The sequence below is a fragment of the Lepidochelys kempii genome, chromosome 5 (assembly GCF_965140285.1).
Source record: "Lepidochelys kempii isolate rLepKem1 chromosome 5, rLepKem1.hap1, whole genome shotgun sequence".
In the NCBI taxonomy this organism is placed as follows: Eukaryota; Metazoa; Chordata; order Testudines; family Cheloniidae; genus Lepidochelys; species Lepidochelys kempii.
The window spans coordinates 61,434,084-61,448,976 of record NC_136384.1 but is presented as its reverse complement, the minus strand read 5'-3'; the positions used below and the strand labels follow the sequence as shown (position 1 = coordinate 61,448,976).

At 43.2% G+C, this 14,893-nt stretch overlaps 1 protein-coding gene across 3 annotated transcripts in view; it reads right to left on the bottom strand.

The window, feature by feature from the left end:
• FAM81B (family with sequence similarity 81 member B) overlaps positions 1 to 14,893 on the bottom strand; it is a 62,619-nt gene that overhangs the window by 27,173 nt on the left and 20,553 nt on the right. For all 3 annotated transcript variants that reach the window (XM_073346214.2, XM_073346216.2, XM_073346215.2), the window contains exons 3-4: positions 8,763 to 9,015; positions 1,428 to 1,546 (exon numbers count right to left, since the gene is read on the bottom strand). In XM_073346214.2, coding sequence (XP_073202315.1) covers positions 1,428 to 1,546; positions 8,763 to 9,015 — 372 coding nt within the window. The remainder of the gene's footprint in view (positions 1 to 1,427; positions 1,547 to 8,762; positions 9,016 to 14,893) is intronic.

Genomic DNA, 14,893 nt, shown 5'->3' with positions numbered 1-14,893 from the left:
CAGAGTGAGGGCAGACCCTCTGGACGGAGCATGGGCAGGTCCACAGTCTGGGTGCTTTCCGAGTGTGGGCCTGGCACCATAGTAAAATACAGTACCAGGTTTACAAACACATTGAACTCAATTCTCATGTACACTAACAACACTTCACACTGCTCTGGCAGTGTAAAAGGAAGTAAAGTATATTGTCATGGGGGTAAGAGGGAAGGTCCTTTCATGGATTGGTAACTGGTTAAAAGACAGAAAACAAAAGGTAGGAATAAATGGTCAGTTTTCACAATGGAGAGAGGTAAATAGTGATGCCCCCCCACAGGTCTGTACTGGACTAGTCCTATTCAAGATATTCATAAGTGATCTGGAAAAAGAGGTAAACAATGAGGTGGCAAAATTTGCAGATGATACAAAACTATTCAAGATAGTCAAGTCCAAAGCAGACTGAAGAGCTGCAAAAGGATCTCACAAAACTAGGTGATTTAATTTGCCATTTTGTTGCCCAATGTTGATAAATACAAAGTAGTGCACATTGGAAAACAATTTAGACAACTAGACATAAAATGATGGGGTCTAAATTAGCTGTTATCACTCAAGAAAGATCCGAGTCATTGTGGATAGTCTGAAAACAGCCACTCTGTACAGCAGCAGTCAAAAAAGCTAACAATGTTGGGAATCACTAAGAAATGGATATTTAATAAGACAGAAAATATCATATTGCCTCTACATAAATCCATAGTACACCCACATCTTGAATACTGCATTCAGATGTGGTCGCCCCATCTCAAGAAAGATATGCTTGAATTGGAAAAGATTTAGAAAAGGGCAACCTAGGGGTATGGAAAGGCTGCCATATGAGGAGCAATTAATAAGAATGGGATTTTTCAGCATGGAAAAGAGATGACTAAGGGGGGATATGATAGAGGTCTATAAAATCATGACTGGTGTGGAGAAAGTAAACAAGGAAGTGTTATTTACTCCTTCTCATAACATAGAAACTAGAGGTCACCAAATAAAATTAATAGGCAGCAGGTTTAAAACAAACAAAAGGAAATATTTCTTCACACAATGCACAGTTGGCCTTCACAACATCCTCTGGCAAGGAGTTCCATAGGTTAAGACTATAACAGGGTTCAAAAAAGAACTGGATAAGTTCATAGAGGATAGGACCATCAATGGTTATTAGCCAGGATGGGCAGAGATGGTGTCCCTAGCCTCTGTTTGCCAGAAGCTGGGAATGGGTGATGGATCACTTGAGGATTACCTGTTCTGTTCATTTCCTCTGGGGCACCTGGCATTGGCCACTGTCGGAAGACAGGCTACTGGGCTAGATGGACCTTTGGTCTGAACCAGTATGGCTGTTCTTATACCCACATTAAGGCCCCTTTACCCACCTAGAGCAGTATAAATGAGAATCAGGCCCACTATGTTTTACTTACCTGGCCACCCTTCCACGCAGGTCTCCAAATCCATGTAGGTATTTATGGTCCAAACTTTGAACAGCAAAAGTAGTTCCTGTTGCAACATTATCTCTTGTTCTTATTTGTTTCTCCAAAACCTATAAATTCATAGGTCACATCCTATGAGCTTGTTTAGTTTAACTACTTCATTTATTAATATTTCAAAGCTTAGCCAAAAGATCCTTTAAAGAAGGAGTTCTGAAAGTTCTCATTTCAATTTCTACAGCACAGCTGTACTCCTTTATAGTGTCTATCTAAATTAGACAAATAAAAACTACATTGCAAGAACATTAAGGTTGCAAAGTCAAGCAATCAAAAGTCAGGAAATCCCCAGTGAAGGTTGCCCATTAAAACTTAATTTGCCCCCTTTGTGCATATGCATTATGATTCAGTCTTTAATTATACAATCACATGCTATTTTTTCCATAGGACCCAGGGTGCATTCAAGCATACAGCATGAACTGTTTTATCCTCATTGTTCAATCTATGGGTATAACAAGGCAAGGACTCACCAGTGCAGCACCTCCTGCTGGTCATCTGGAATTAGCTCTCCAGCATATAGAGCACTCTCTGCAGGCCAGTCTCTCACCTGCCGCTAGCCCCATGTCTCTTCCAGACCCTAGTGCCCCTTTTCCTCAGGGTTCTGCCCTTAGCAGTAACCCACAATCTGGGTCTCCCCTCTAAGGGGAACCTCCAGCCCTCCTTGACTCAGTGGCTACTGCCAGTCATCATCATCTAGCCCCCTTTCACTGGGGCAGACTGCAGTCTGTAATGGCCACTCATCATTGACAAGGGGATAGGACCGGCTGCCTTTGCCTATCCCCAAGCTGCACCTCTGCAGCCCCAGTACCTGCTGTAGGCCTTTAACAAGGCCTCCAGCCTGGGGGTTTTCTAGGCTGGAGCTCCCCTTACCCAGCACTGCTCTGCCCCAGGTACCTTACTCCCAGGCAGCTAGCCCTTCCTACTCCAGGGATAGAGTGAGACTCCTCTACTTCTGGCCCACAGCCCTCTTATAAGGGTCAGCTGCCCCCCTGATTGAGCTGGCCACAGCTGTGGTCATCTACTCACTCAGCTTCTCCCAGCTGTTCTGAACTCCTCTTCCCCCAGCCGCAGCCATCTCCAGGGCTGCTTTTACTATTGGCTCCCCAGGGCAGCCCTCTCTCAGGGCTGTTTTAACCCCTTCAGGGCTGGAGCGGGGTGACTACCCCGCTACAGTGGGCACATACCTTAATTACTATATTCTATTCAAACCCTACTCTGAAGACAGAGTTATTAATTGTCTCATGTGCTTTTCAAAGGCGCTCATCATTATAACGTCTGAGTGCTTCTCAAACATTAATTTATTTTAGAAACCATTCTGTGAGGTAAGGGTGTGGTATTACTCCCATTTTACAGATGGATGACTAAGGCACAGAAAGATTAAGGTAAAAAAATCTACTTATTTTGGGTGCTCAACATTTTGGAATCTAAGAGATGGGATATGGACCTGAGGCTGAAGAGAATCCTAATGGGAGAAGGAAGGAATCCACTGATTGTCCTTCACATGGAAACAAATGATACTGCTCGATTTTTGCTGGGGCGCATTAAGGAAGACTACACCAGGCCAAGAAAAACACTTAAAAGAAATGGGAGCTCAGGTGATCTTTAGTGGAATTCTACCTGTCCCTAGAAGAGGACAATGAAGATGAGACAAGATTACAATGGCTTAGGCAGTGGTGCTGTAAGGAGGGTTTGGGGATGTTCGACCACTGGGACGCATTAACGGACAGAGGACTGTTCTCATGGGATAGACTCCACCTGAGCAGGGAGGGAAATAGACTTCTGGGAAGGAGGTTGGCACTACTGATTGAAAGAGCTTTAAACTAGGAATCTGGGAGATGCTTATGTAATCTCCATGCCTGATTCCAATACTCACTTTTATAGTCCAGTCACCCTTTTAAGTGGACTCTTCTGAGGATTACCCCTCAAAGCAAAGTTTATTCAAACCATAAAGAAGGTGATGTGGAGTCTGGTGGTGAAGTTGGCTCCATGCTCTTTCTTCTACCTGTGTATGCTGAAATACAGATTTGCCTTGTTTCCTGTAATTTCCCCTCCTGCTGCCTCAAGGACCCTGTATACTGCTTATATGTAAACTGAAGTAAACACACATTCCTTTGTTTAGGATAGAACTGTTTAACAACTTTTGGCTAGTCAAGACTGTGTGGGTCTGAACATGTGCTAGCAACATTATATGGGGGAATTAATAACTTCACATATAATTTTGCTACACATATTTTACCACAATATTATTGACCAGCAAGTTATCAGTTTTCAAATGATACCTCCCAAAGCATATTTAGTGCTAAGACTATTACAATGTGTGCAGTGTGAATACAGGGATGCTTTTGGTTACAGAGGTTACCAATGGAGTTCCTCAGGGACTGGTGCTGGGACCAATCTTACTTAGCATTTTCACTAATGACCTAGGCACAAAAAGTGAGAGTGCGCTAATAAAATTTGTGGGTGACACAAAGTTGGGATGTATCATACAAGAAGATCTGAACAACCTTGAAAACTGGAGTAATAGAAATGGGGTGAAATTTAACAATGCAAAGTGAAAGATCATGCACTTAGGGACTAACAAGAATTTTTCCTATGAAATGGAGATGTATCAGTTGGAAGCTACAAAAGGAGGAGAAAGACCTGGGTGTTTTGGTCGATCACAGGATGATCAAGAGCAGCCAATATAATGCAGCCATGAAAAAGACCAATGCAATACTTGGATGTGTCAGATGAGGTATTTCCAGTAGAGACAGGGAAGTGTTGTTATCATTATACAAGGCATTGGTGAGACTTCATTTGGAATATTGTGTGCAATTCTGGTCTCCCTTGTTACAGAAAGATTAATTCAAACTGGAACAGGTGCAGAGAAAGGCTACTTGGATGATCAGAGGAATGGGGAACCTACCTTATGAGAGGAGACTTAAGGAGCTTGGCTTGTTAAGCCTAACAAAATGAAGGCTGAGAGGAGTTATGATTACTCTCTATAAATACATGAGAGGATAAACACCAGGGGAGGGAGAGGAATTATTTAAGTTAAGGCCAAATATTGGCACAAGAGCAAACGTATATAAAATGGCCATCAAGAAGTTTAGGCATGAAATCAGACAAAGGTTTCTAACCATCAGAAACGTGAAGTTCCAAGGGAAGTAGTGGGGGCAAAAAACAAATCCTAATTTGTTTCAGTACTGAGCTTGATACGTTTTTGGAGGGGATGGTATGAAGAGAGAGCTGACAATGACATATAGCCCATGTGCAATAGCTATTAGCAAGTATCTCCAATTACTACAAGATGGGACACTAGATGGGGAGGGCTCTGAGTTACTACCAAGAATTCTTTCCCAGGTGTTGGGCTGGTGGATCTCGCCCACATGCTCATGGTCTAATTGATTGCCATATCTGAGGTTGAAAAGGAATTTTCCCCAGGTCAGATTGGCAGAGACCCTGAGTTTTTTTAGCCTTCCTCTGAAGGATAGGACAAGGGTCTCTTGCTGGTTTGACCTAGAATAAATGGTGGATGGTCTGTAACTTTAAGTCTTTAAATGAAGATTTGAGGACTTCAGTAACTTGGGCGGAAGTTATCGGCCTATTACAGGAATGGGTGGGTTAAGTTCTGTGGCCTACGATATGCAGGAGGACAGACTAAATGATCATGATGGTCTCTTTGTGCCTTACAATCTATGAGTCAATGAGATGTCTAGGACCTGACTTTTTTTCCCAGAGACTTAGCATTATATAGCAGTTAATACATCCAAAGCACAGCTCTGTAATTTTAACATGGGAAAAACAACATATTTTTCATTAGCATTGTTCTCAGAAGTGGCTATTCCATTTTGGCTGAAGTTGTGGGTGTGTATATATATGTATATGAAGCTGAGGCACAAACCCATCATGGGAAATTTGAGCTTGAACAGATAAGGTTTGGCAAAGTTGTAAGTAACTGAAAACAGGGTCATCTAATGGGAACTGGCAGGCAACCTTAACATGAAACTGTGCTACCAGCCCCACCTCTGATGCTGTCTGATATAACTAACAGAGTTGAGTAAACATTTTAGGATGAGTTCCAATTTAAGCAGGAGAGAGGACACATACATTGAAAACTCCCATACTGTGCAAACACTGTAGCAGACTTTTCAAGCTATCCATTGATTAGAGCTGAGTAAAGCCTTCTATGTAAAAGCAGAGTAATTTGAGATTTGCCTGTTGTCAAGTTCTTGGAGCTTCTTCAAACACGCAGTGCTTAATGCAACATTTTTAAATCAGTAAAATTATTATTGAAGCTGGGTACAGTTTTATCAGAACTTAGCAAAAGTTTTGAAGGCAGCCTTTGTGATGCATTGCAGATATTGAGCTGACTTTGGTTGCATTGTTGAAGTGATATAGATGAAAGACACATGGCCCTTGTTCTGAATCCCTGACTGTCTGAGCTCATCCCATGTATTTCTGAGAGTTAACAGAAATTTTTTTAAAAAGAAAAGGAGTACTTGTGGCACCTTAGAGACTAACCAATTTATTAGAGCATAAGCTTTCGTGAGCTACAGCTCACTTCATCTGATGAAGTGAGCTGTAGCTCACGAAAGCTTATGCTCTAATAAATTGGTTAGTCTCTAAGGTGCCACAAGTACTCCTTTTCTTTTTGCGAATACAGACTAACACGGCTGTTACTCTGAAACCAGAAATTTTTTTGACTTGTTTTAATGCACTGTCAAACAGTCAGAAAAAATTATAGGCCTGATTTATCGTTGCCCTGTGGCTCTTTTTATACCACTTAGATTGGTGCAAAGCGGTCATAGGGCAGGCATCAGGGCCCTACTTCCACCAGAAGATACCCCTAACGTAAGTGGCCGCTACATCAGCTCTTTACCATCTCTGCAGCAGAAGGAGGCATTCTAGCATTGGCCCGAGAGAGATGGCGCATGGGAGAACTGAGGGGGCTGAGAAATTTGGAGAGCAAAATGTAATGACAATCTTTTCATTCTGTCTTCACAGCTCTAGTGACAATGCACGTGGCATGCATCCGAAATAGTGAGCCCTGACTATACATTTATTTTTGTTCTTTGGTAGAAAAATGTTATTCTCAAAAGATCAAGTGCATTAGCACTGCTCAAATGATTCATTTGTAGTATGCCTAACAAGGCAAATGTGGTGTGATAAACTCACAAAGATGAAATGTTCGATGAAAGACACCTGCTCTTTGGTTGACAAAAGCAGTATTTCTCTTTCGTTTATTAAGATGGAAAGCACCAATATCCTATTTATTGAGAGAAATCACTACTCCAGTTCTTCATCTAATTCCCTGGACTCCAAACAGTATTAAATTCCCACAACTTGCCAACCTTGGGGAAGTGAAATATATTCAAATAACTGCACCTGTGAAAGCTCTTCAATGCTGGTCAAAGTCAGTGTTCAATCATTTTTAAGCATTTCTTTCACTAATGGTTTTGTTGTTTTCCATATGACACTGATTGCGTTTGTCCTGCTGTTTCTTATGCAACACCAGCCAGAACTGTTTGATGACTGTATTGTGGTTACTTCTTTTGCTGAGCATCGTTAATGATGTCATCAAAATGTCAGGATGGTTCTGGGAACAGTTTGTTAATTTAAATTCTTCCTATCAGTTGCCTTTGCCAAGATCTGAATTAATAGTAACTATTACATTTTGTGGTGGAGTTAAAAAAATGAATTCCAGAATACCCCAAGATTTTAACAATTTTAAAGTACTCAGATTTTGGGGGTGGAGGGTAAATTACTTGATTTGTATACCTTTTTTTTTAAGGCTATAATTTATGAAGATTTTAAGCATATGTATGCTCACCCCAGCTCCTTATAATAATTAATAATGTTTGTATTGTGGGAGCACCTACCAGCCCCCATTATGGACCAGGTCCCCCCTTTTGCTAGGCACTTTATAAACAGAACAAATAAAGTGTAAGCTCTTTGGGGAAGGGATTGTCTCAGTACAATTTTGATGGTGCACCAGGGGAAATGAAGGTGGGTCAGTGAGCATACGGGATGGAAGATGAGTGGTTTGTTTGTCGATGCCTGGATGGAGGGATGGGTGCTATCCAAGTGGCCTGGGTTGTGAGGGAGCTCTGCACCAAGGCTTGAAGTGCCCTATCAAAGGTCTCTGTTGCTTTATTGCTCCACGGAGCTGAGGTAGCAATGCCAGGGAAACCTTCAAATTCTAGTGCCCTGGTGCAGAGACACTGGCTTCCTCCAGCACAGCTGCCTGGGGTGCAGGACTGCTGAGGCAGTGGCACTGAAGGAACCAAGTGCCCTTTAGTTAAGGCACCAGTACTTCAAGGTCTCCCCATGGCATTGTTGTCTTGGTGTGCTGGGAAGCTAGGCTGCAGCAAATCTGGAGACCAAATTCAAGTGCTGAAGTGTGGAACAGAGGAATTTTAAGTGAAAATTTCAGTACAATTAATCTTGGAGTTGCTATCAATCCTCCATATTTCTGGTGAGTGCCACTGAGAACTTTATTGTTAGCTTTTCTTAAGGGTTCAATAGTTTAAAATTCTCAGTCTTCTCATTTAACTACCACAGTCTTAAGCTCTATTAACTGTTTTATTTTTACTTTCACAAGCCTCTGCATTTCCTGGTTTCACATGGAACTGCAAGCACTCCTAGAGGGCGAGAGAGGGTGTTCCCTGGTCCAGCTGAAATAATGACAGATTAGAAATCTGATGAAAAACTTGATCCTGAAAGATATCCATCCCTAAAGGGTTTGGATACAAATCTTTAGAAATTCACCCCATCACAAAGCCCTAAACAACTATGGGTGTGTTTGTTCATCAGGCCAACCTGTATGCTATGTCTCCATGTGTTTTTTAACAAGTCCAAGCATGTTCCAACTTCTCATGAGCAGAGTCTTTGGGCCAAATTATTTCCCTTTTCCAGGCCATTTGTGCCACTCTGGAAACAAAATGGGGCCTGAATCTGTCCATATCTGGCCAGTTGTAAATGCTCCTTGCATACGGGAATCAGGGAACTGTAATTAGCTCCCTGATGTCCCTGCTGAGGCAGATCTTAGCCACAGGAGAAAATCTAACCTTTTAAGAAGGCCAAAAATCCTCTGAGAACTGTACCATGCTCAGTAACTGGGGCAGAAGTGGGTAGCTGGCCTCCCAGGGAGAGCAAAGATATATTAATATTAGCTGCTTATACAATATTAAGTATCTTTCTATAGTTGAAAAATATATTGGTCCTGACTGAATCATAGGAAACTAGAGATGCAACAAATCCCACCAGCTCCAAAAACAAATGCAGACCTACCTCTATATCATGGCTGAGCTTCTTAACTATGCTTGTAATAGTCTGTATGTGGTTTTCCAGCAGTTGTCGTGCTGTTGCCTCCCCCTGTTGATGGCCCTTACTTCCTTGAAGATAAGAAACAATGTCATCTTTGATTCGAAAGGCCTGATCTAAGAGAACAGCTGTGGTCCTCTCCTGACTGGACACCCGGTTTTCTAGAAGATTCACTCTGTTTCCAGGAATCATGGGAATTGCAGGAAGGAAAGCTTGGCTCCTGTCCAGAAAAACACAATACAGGGTAATGTCTGAATGAGGCTGAAGACTGGCCAGTGTACATTAGGTTTGAAATATGCTGCATGTTACACTTTCATCTTACAATAGTTACAGTAAGATCAAAATTTGACATCAAGAGTACTGGAATAATAACAGGTTTCAGAGTAACAGCCGTGTTAGTCTGTATTCGCAAAAAGAAAAGGAGGACTTATGGCACTTTAGAGACTAACCAATTTATTTGAGCATAAGCTTTCGTGAAGTGAGCTGTTGCTCACAAAAGCTTATGCTCAAATAAATTGGTTAGTCTCTAAGGTGCCACAAGTCCTCCTTTTCTTTTTGGAATAATAACAGTTTCCCTTTTTCTTGCCCTGGTTCTGTAGTATACAAGCTCCATGATAATAATCATTCATGTAAATCCGCCTAGATGATGGAGTAATGTGACTAGCTGATAAACCTTTTAAAGAAGCAGATTAATCTATTAGTAGGGCCCTACCAAATTCACGGCCATGAAAAACATGTCACGGACTGTGAAATCTGGTCTCCCCCGTAAAATCTAGTCTTTTGTATGCTTTTACCCTATACTATACAGCTTTCACGGGGGAGACCAGTGTTTCTCAAATTGGGGTCCTGACCCAAAAAGGAGTTGCAGGGAGGTCACAAGGTTATTTTAAGGGAGTCACAGTATTGCCACCCTTACTTCTGCGCTGCCTTCAGAGCTGGGCAGCCAGAGAGTGGCGGCTGGTGTCCAGCTCTGAAGGCAGCGTTCTGCCAGCAGCAGCACAGAAGTAAGGGTGGCAATACCATACCATGCCACCCGTACTTCTGCACTGCTGTCTTCAGTGCTAGGTGGCAGGAGAGCAGCACCTGCTGACTGAGGGCCCAGCACTGCAGGCAGCAGCACATAAATAAAGGTGGCAATACCATATTGGGCTATATTAGTAGGAGCATTGCCAGCAGATCGAGGGAAGTGATTATTCCCCTCTACTCGGCACTGGTGGGGCCACATATGGAGTATTGCATCCAGTTTTGGTCCCCCCACTACAGAAGGGATGTGGACAAATTGGAGAGAATCCAGTGAGGGGCAACGAAAATGATTAGGGGCTGGGGCACATGACTTACAAGAAGAGTCTGAGGGAACTGGGGTTATTTAGTCTACAGAAGAGAAAAGTGAGGGGAGATTTGATAGCAGCTTTCAACTACCTGAAGGGGGGTTCCAAAGAGAATGGAGCTTGGCTTGTCTCCGTGGTGGCAGATAACCAAACAAGGAACAATGGTCTCAAGTTGCAGTGGGGGAGGTCTAGGTTGGAGATTAGGAAAAACTTTTTCACTAGGAGGGTGGTGAAGCACTGGAATGGGTTACCTAGGGAGGTGGTGGAATCTCCATCCATAGAGGTTTTTAGGGCCTAGCTTGACAGAGCCCTGGCTGGGATGATTTAGTGGGTGTTGGTCCTGCTTTGAGCAGGGGGTTGGACTAGATGACCTCCTGAGGTCTCTTCCAACCCTAATCTTCTATGATTCTACCACACCATGCCATCCTTACTTCTGCACTGCTGCTGGCGGCATCTCTGCCTTCAGAGCCAGGCTCCCAGTCAGCAGTCACCACTCTCTAGCTGCCCAGCTCTGAAGGCAGAGATGTACCGCAACCTCCACTACAATAACTTTGCGATCCCCCCACAATTCTTTTTTGGGTCAGGACCCCTACAATTACAACACTGTGAAATTTCAGATTTAAATAGCTGAAATCATGAAATTTACCATTGTTAAAATCCTATGACTGTGAAATTGACCAGAATGGACCCTGAATTTGGTAGGGCCCTATCTATAAATTGACTGAACATAAATACCTAAAGTCATAGAGCAACAAGAGTGTAATGGGGGGAGAAGCTGATAACGATAGAGACCTGTTCTGCAAGAGAAAATATCACCTTTATCACCCTATTGATTGTGGGAATAACATAGCTACATTGCGCAAAGTGACATGCGACTCCCTTTGTTCAGAAAGATTTTTTTGAGCTCTCTGGAGCCTAGACGGTCTTATTTTATCTGTTTGTACAGCACTGTGATGCTTTGGAGATCACCTAGACGAATAAGATTTTCTGTCACTGCCAGTCCAGTAATCTTAGGGCCCTTTGTTCTGTGCAGCTCTGGTTTAATTCCTTGACACCAATAGCCACCCCACAAGCACAAGGTCTCACCCAAGGTCTTACGAGCTTATTACTCCTTGCAGGGTGAAACCAACAGCCCTTCAGTCCTGAGTCTCCCTAAATCTGTCCTTCTCAAGTTCTTAACTATCACACACCCTGACTGTTCCCCCTCTGGTTCATCACCCCCAGTGTGTGAAACCAGCCTGACAGTCATCACTTCACTTTGGGGGACACACTCCACACAGTTTGTACAACAGAGACCTGCCTGGGGTAAAAACAGACAAAAAGTTTATTTAATAGAAAAGTCAGAGATTCAGAGATGAAATAGGAAGGGAAAGCAAACATACAGATTATGGACACAACCTCAGACTTTATGCTTCCATAGGAGATAAAAATCTCTTTTCTAATACAAGTTACCTATTGCCTTTGAACCGTTTCCCAGCATACCCTTTAGCCATAGGGAGGATCCAGCAATTCATGTACAGAGTCTGCCAAGTGACTGTCCCTCAGTTTCTGGATGTCAAACCACAGGCACAAGTCTGTTTTTTAAAGGCTTTTTTTCCTTTTGTTTTCCTCCCTCTTGGTCCCTGGTGACTCATGTTTATTCAAAGTGTGGAAAACTCCTCTTGATTTGAGAGCTGGAATGTCTGTCTTTCCATTAACTTTAGCGGGCCATGGCTGTCCTTTCTTGGGCTGGACAATGGGTGGGTACTTGAAGTGGTTTCATGTAAACAACTGGCTTGGGAGGTGTCTCTACCTGTCTGATCACTCACAGTCCTACTGTGAGGTGCAGTCAAAGCTTTATGAGCACAGTTCTCTATATTCACAAATACATAAAATCATAACCATAGTCTGTATACAAATCCTCCGATTATTAAAGTTTAGAATATTACAAGCTTTCATAAAAGACCTTACTCAAGATGTTTTTATAGCACAAAAACATTCTATACAATCAGTCGATTCAACTCCTTATTCTTTGGGGTTTAAATCCCTTGTTCTCCTTCGGGGCGCCTGGACCGGGATTGTCACAAGCTTGTAGTACACCCGGTTCAGATTCTTAACTGAGGCCTCTAAAATGCTACTGTAATACAAATAATGAATAACAGTAATAATTTGTACGTCCCATCCACCCATTCAATGCAAACCATAAGAATGCCTTCACAAGACAAAGCCTTGTGCAGGTGCAGGTGTGTGAAAACGGAGGAGTTAGTCTCATGAATGCCCATGGACACACAAATCACAGTCTAGCAAAATAGGACATATGTGGACCTTGGACAAACATAGTACATCTTCTCCGCGTGCCCAGTCCGACTTCCACTGAAGGCAATGGCAAAACTTCTATTTGGTTAGAAGATAAGGCTTTCCATGAAAAGTGAGAAGACTGTGATATAGGGGATGGTATAGACTGTGTGTAGGGCTCAAAGGATGTATAATGTCTTGCACAATGGGGTCATGGTCCGTGACTTGGGCTCCTAGGTGCTGCTATAATACAAATAATAGAAATATTTAATAAAGTTTTATAATTATACCTTCATTTAGTGTCAAATTAAGACCAAGGGGAACATCCCTAACTGAGCAGGTTACAGAAATACAAGGCATGGCACAATTTCATATTTTTCTTGTAAATGTGTGTGATGGATCAGAGAAACCTCTCACTAGCAGAAAAGAGGTTAAAGAGAGCCTATGGGCCCAGATAGGCCAATGGCAGGCCTGGAGGGGGAAGAAAAGGAGAGAAGCTGGCTCAGTTTAGGGCTGACTGGTGAAGAGGCTGAAGATAGTCCTGCCTCTCTACTGGAGGGGAGCCATCACTACAAGCCTGACAGACAGGACAGCTGCTGTAGGAGAAGCACTCTTGACCGGGAGAGACTGTTGAGGAGACTAGGGAGCATCCAGCAGTGAGTGAACTTTACTATTTTGACTTTCAAGACATTGTGGGTCTTACATCCACCCTGCTCAGAGGACTTGAGGCTGTGGCAGGATGCAGCAGAAGCTCTGCGAGGGGGCGCTTCTCAAGTTGAGCCACTACAGACTGTTTGGACGATAGGGGCTATGCCGCAAACTGAAGGGACATAGGTAGGAAGTAGCCCAGGGCAGTGGACTTGAATTCTCCGTTCAGAGGATCCTACTGGCATTGCTTCCTACGGGGCCCTGGGCTAGGTCATGGTAGAGAGGGAGGGCTGGGGTCTCACTACTACACCCCCCCACTAAGGGCTGAGGCCCAGATTCAGGTGAAGGCCAGAAGATTCCCAGCCTAAGGTCAGGAACTAGTCACCCCTGCTCTCTGGTCAGAGAAACCATGGGCTGGAAGTCAGGTATGCTAACTGCTAGGCAGCCGGCCCTTCAAACACCGTATCACAATGTTCTTATTTTTAAAAAATGCCAGTCTGACAGCCCTGAAGACTAGAGTCTGCTGTTTATCTGCAGAACAAGTACAGTCTGGGCAGTAGCTGTGCAAGCTATCTCTCTCTGTCCTGTCATTATGCCTCAGCCCCTACCTAGAGTGACAATCTCTTCCTTTGAGAGGGGTAGTTCAGCCCTTGCGCCTCTGTAGGGTGCTAATTGATGTCAATTGTGATGGTGTGTGTTTGGTTAATGCTGACACTTTTCCATTGGAAACTGGACTGAGATCCCGAACTCTTTTCACATAAGACCCCTTAACAGCCTTCAAATGGAAAACATTTCTAGTAATTACTGATGTTGACTGGGTTTGAACTGGGAACCTGGAAGTAAACCCCCTTATGTCCCATTACCAGTCCCGTGAGACGTTCAATACTTCATCTTAACTTTACTCACACAGTTGCATAAAGCCCAACAGAACAACAATGAAACAATGTAGTTTTCATGCAGAACTGTTCCATAATGCATAGTGTGGTCAGAACTGGTAGCTGTTCTGGACTTGCACAATTTGTACTTGTTCTGGTTAATGTCTCTTTTGTTAGCTTACCTTTGTCAATAAAGAAAATCAATCCAAATAAAACTTGGCCTTGGATCAAGGCTTCATTTACCTTACTGTGGACAGATTCTGATATCAGGTCTGCTTCTGTAGTGACCTCTTCATGTACGAGAAGCTTATTCATTTTAAAGGCCTTGCTTGTTTACAATTCTCACTTACTGTCATAGTGAAAAACGGGGACCATATTGCATAATTGTCTTGATTACCTCAAGGTTCTTATGCTGGTCCATCATCATGGTATCTGAGCAGCTATGTGGGTCCACTACTAATCTCCACACATGCAGCTGCTTTAGAATCACCTGTGAGGAAGATTCCATTCCCTGGCCTGTGAAGAGCTCCCACACAAAGAATTAGGACTTGGGCTTTGCACAGAGATGGAAGATATTTGTGTGTGTATAAATTATACCTCTGTCTATTCACAGACACAAAACCGTCTTGATGCTGCTGCAGATGGTGTCCTGATCCCCACAGAACACAGCTCTGTGGTCTACAATGATTGCAGCCTGGCCACCTTTCTCAGGCTTGCCACCTACCTGATTACCCTGCACAGAAGAACTGTGCTAATTCTACTGCGATTCAGGGCCCAGCTGCTTGTGGATGTGGGAACACAGGACTGTGGCCAGAGGAATCATTCACACAAACACACTGAAATGCAACCATCCCTGGGGTGGAATGAACCAGATATTTAGGAGCATGCAGCAAAACTATGCAGTTGTCTAGAGCTGGAAGGGAAGAAGAATATCATATCCTTTTGAAATGGACTCATGGATAGGCCCCGTCTG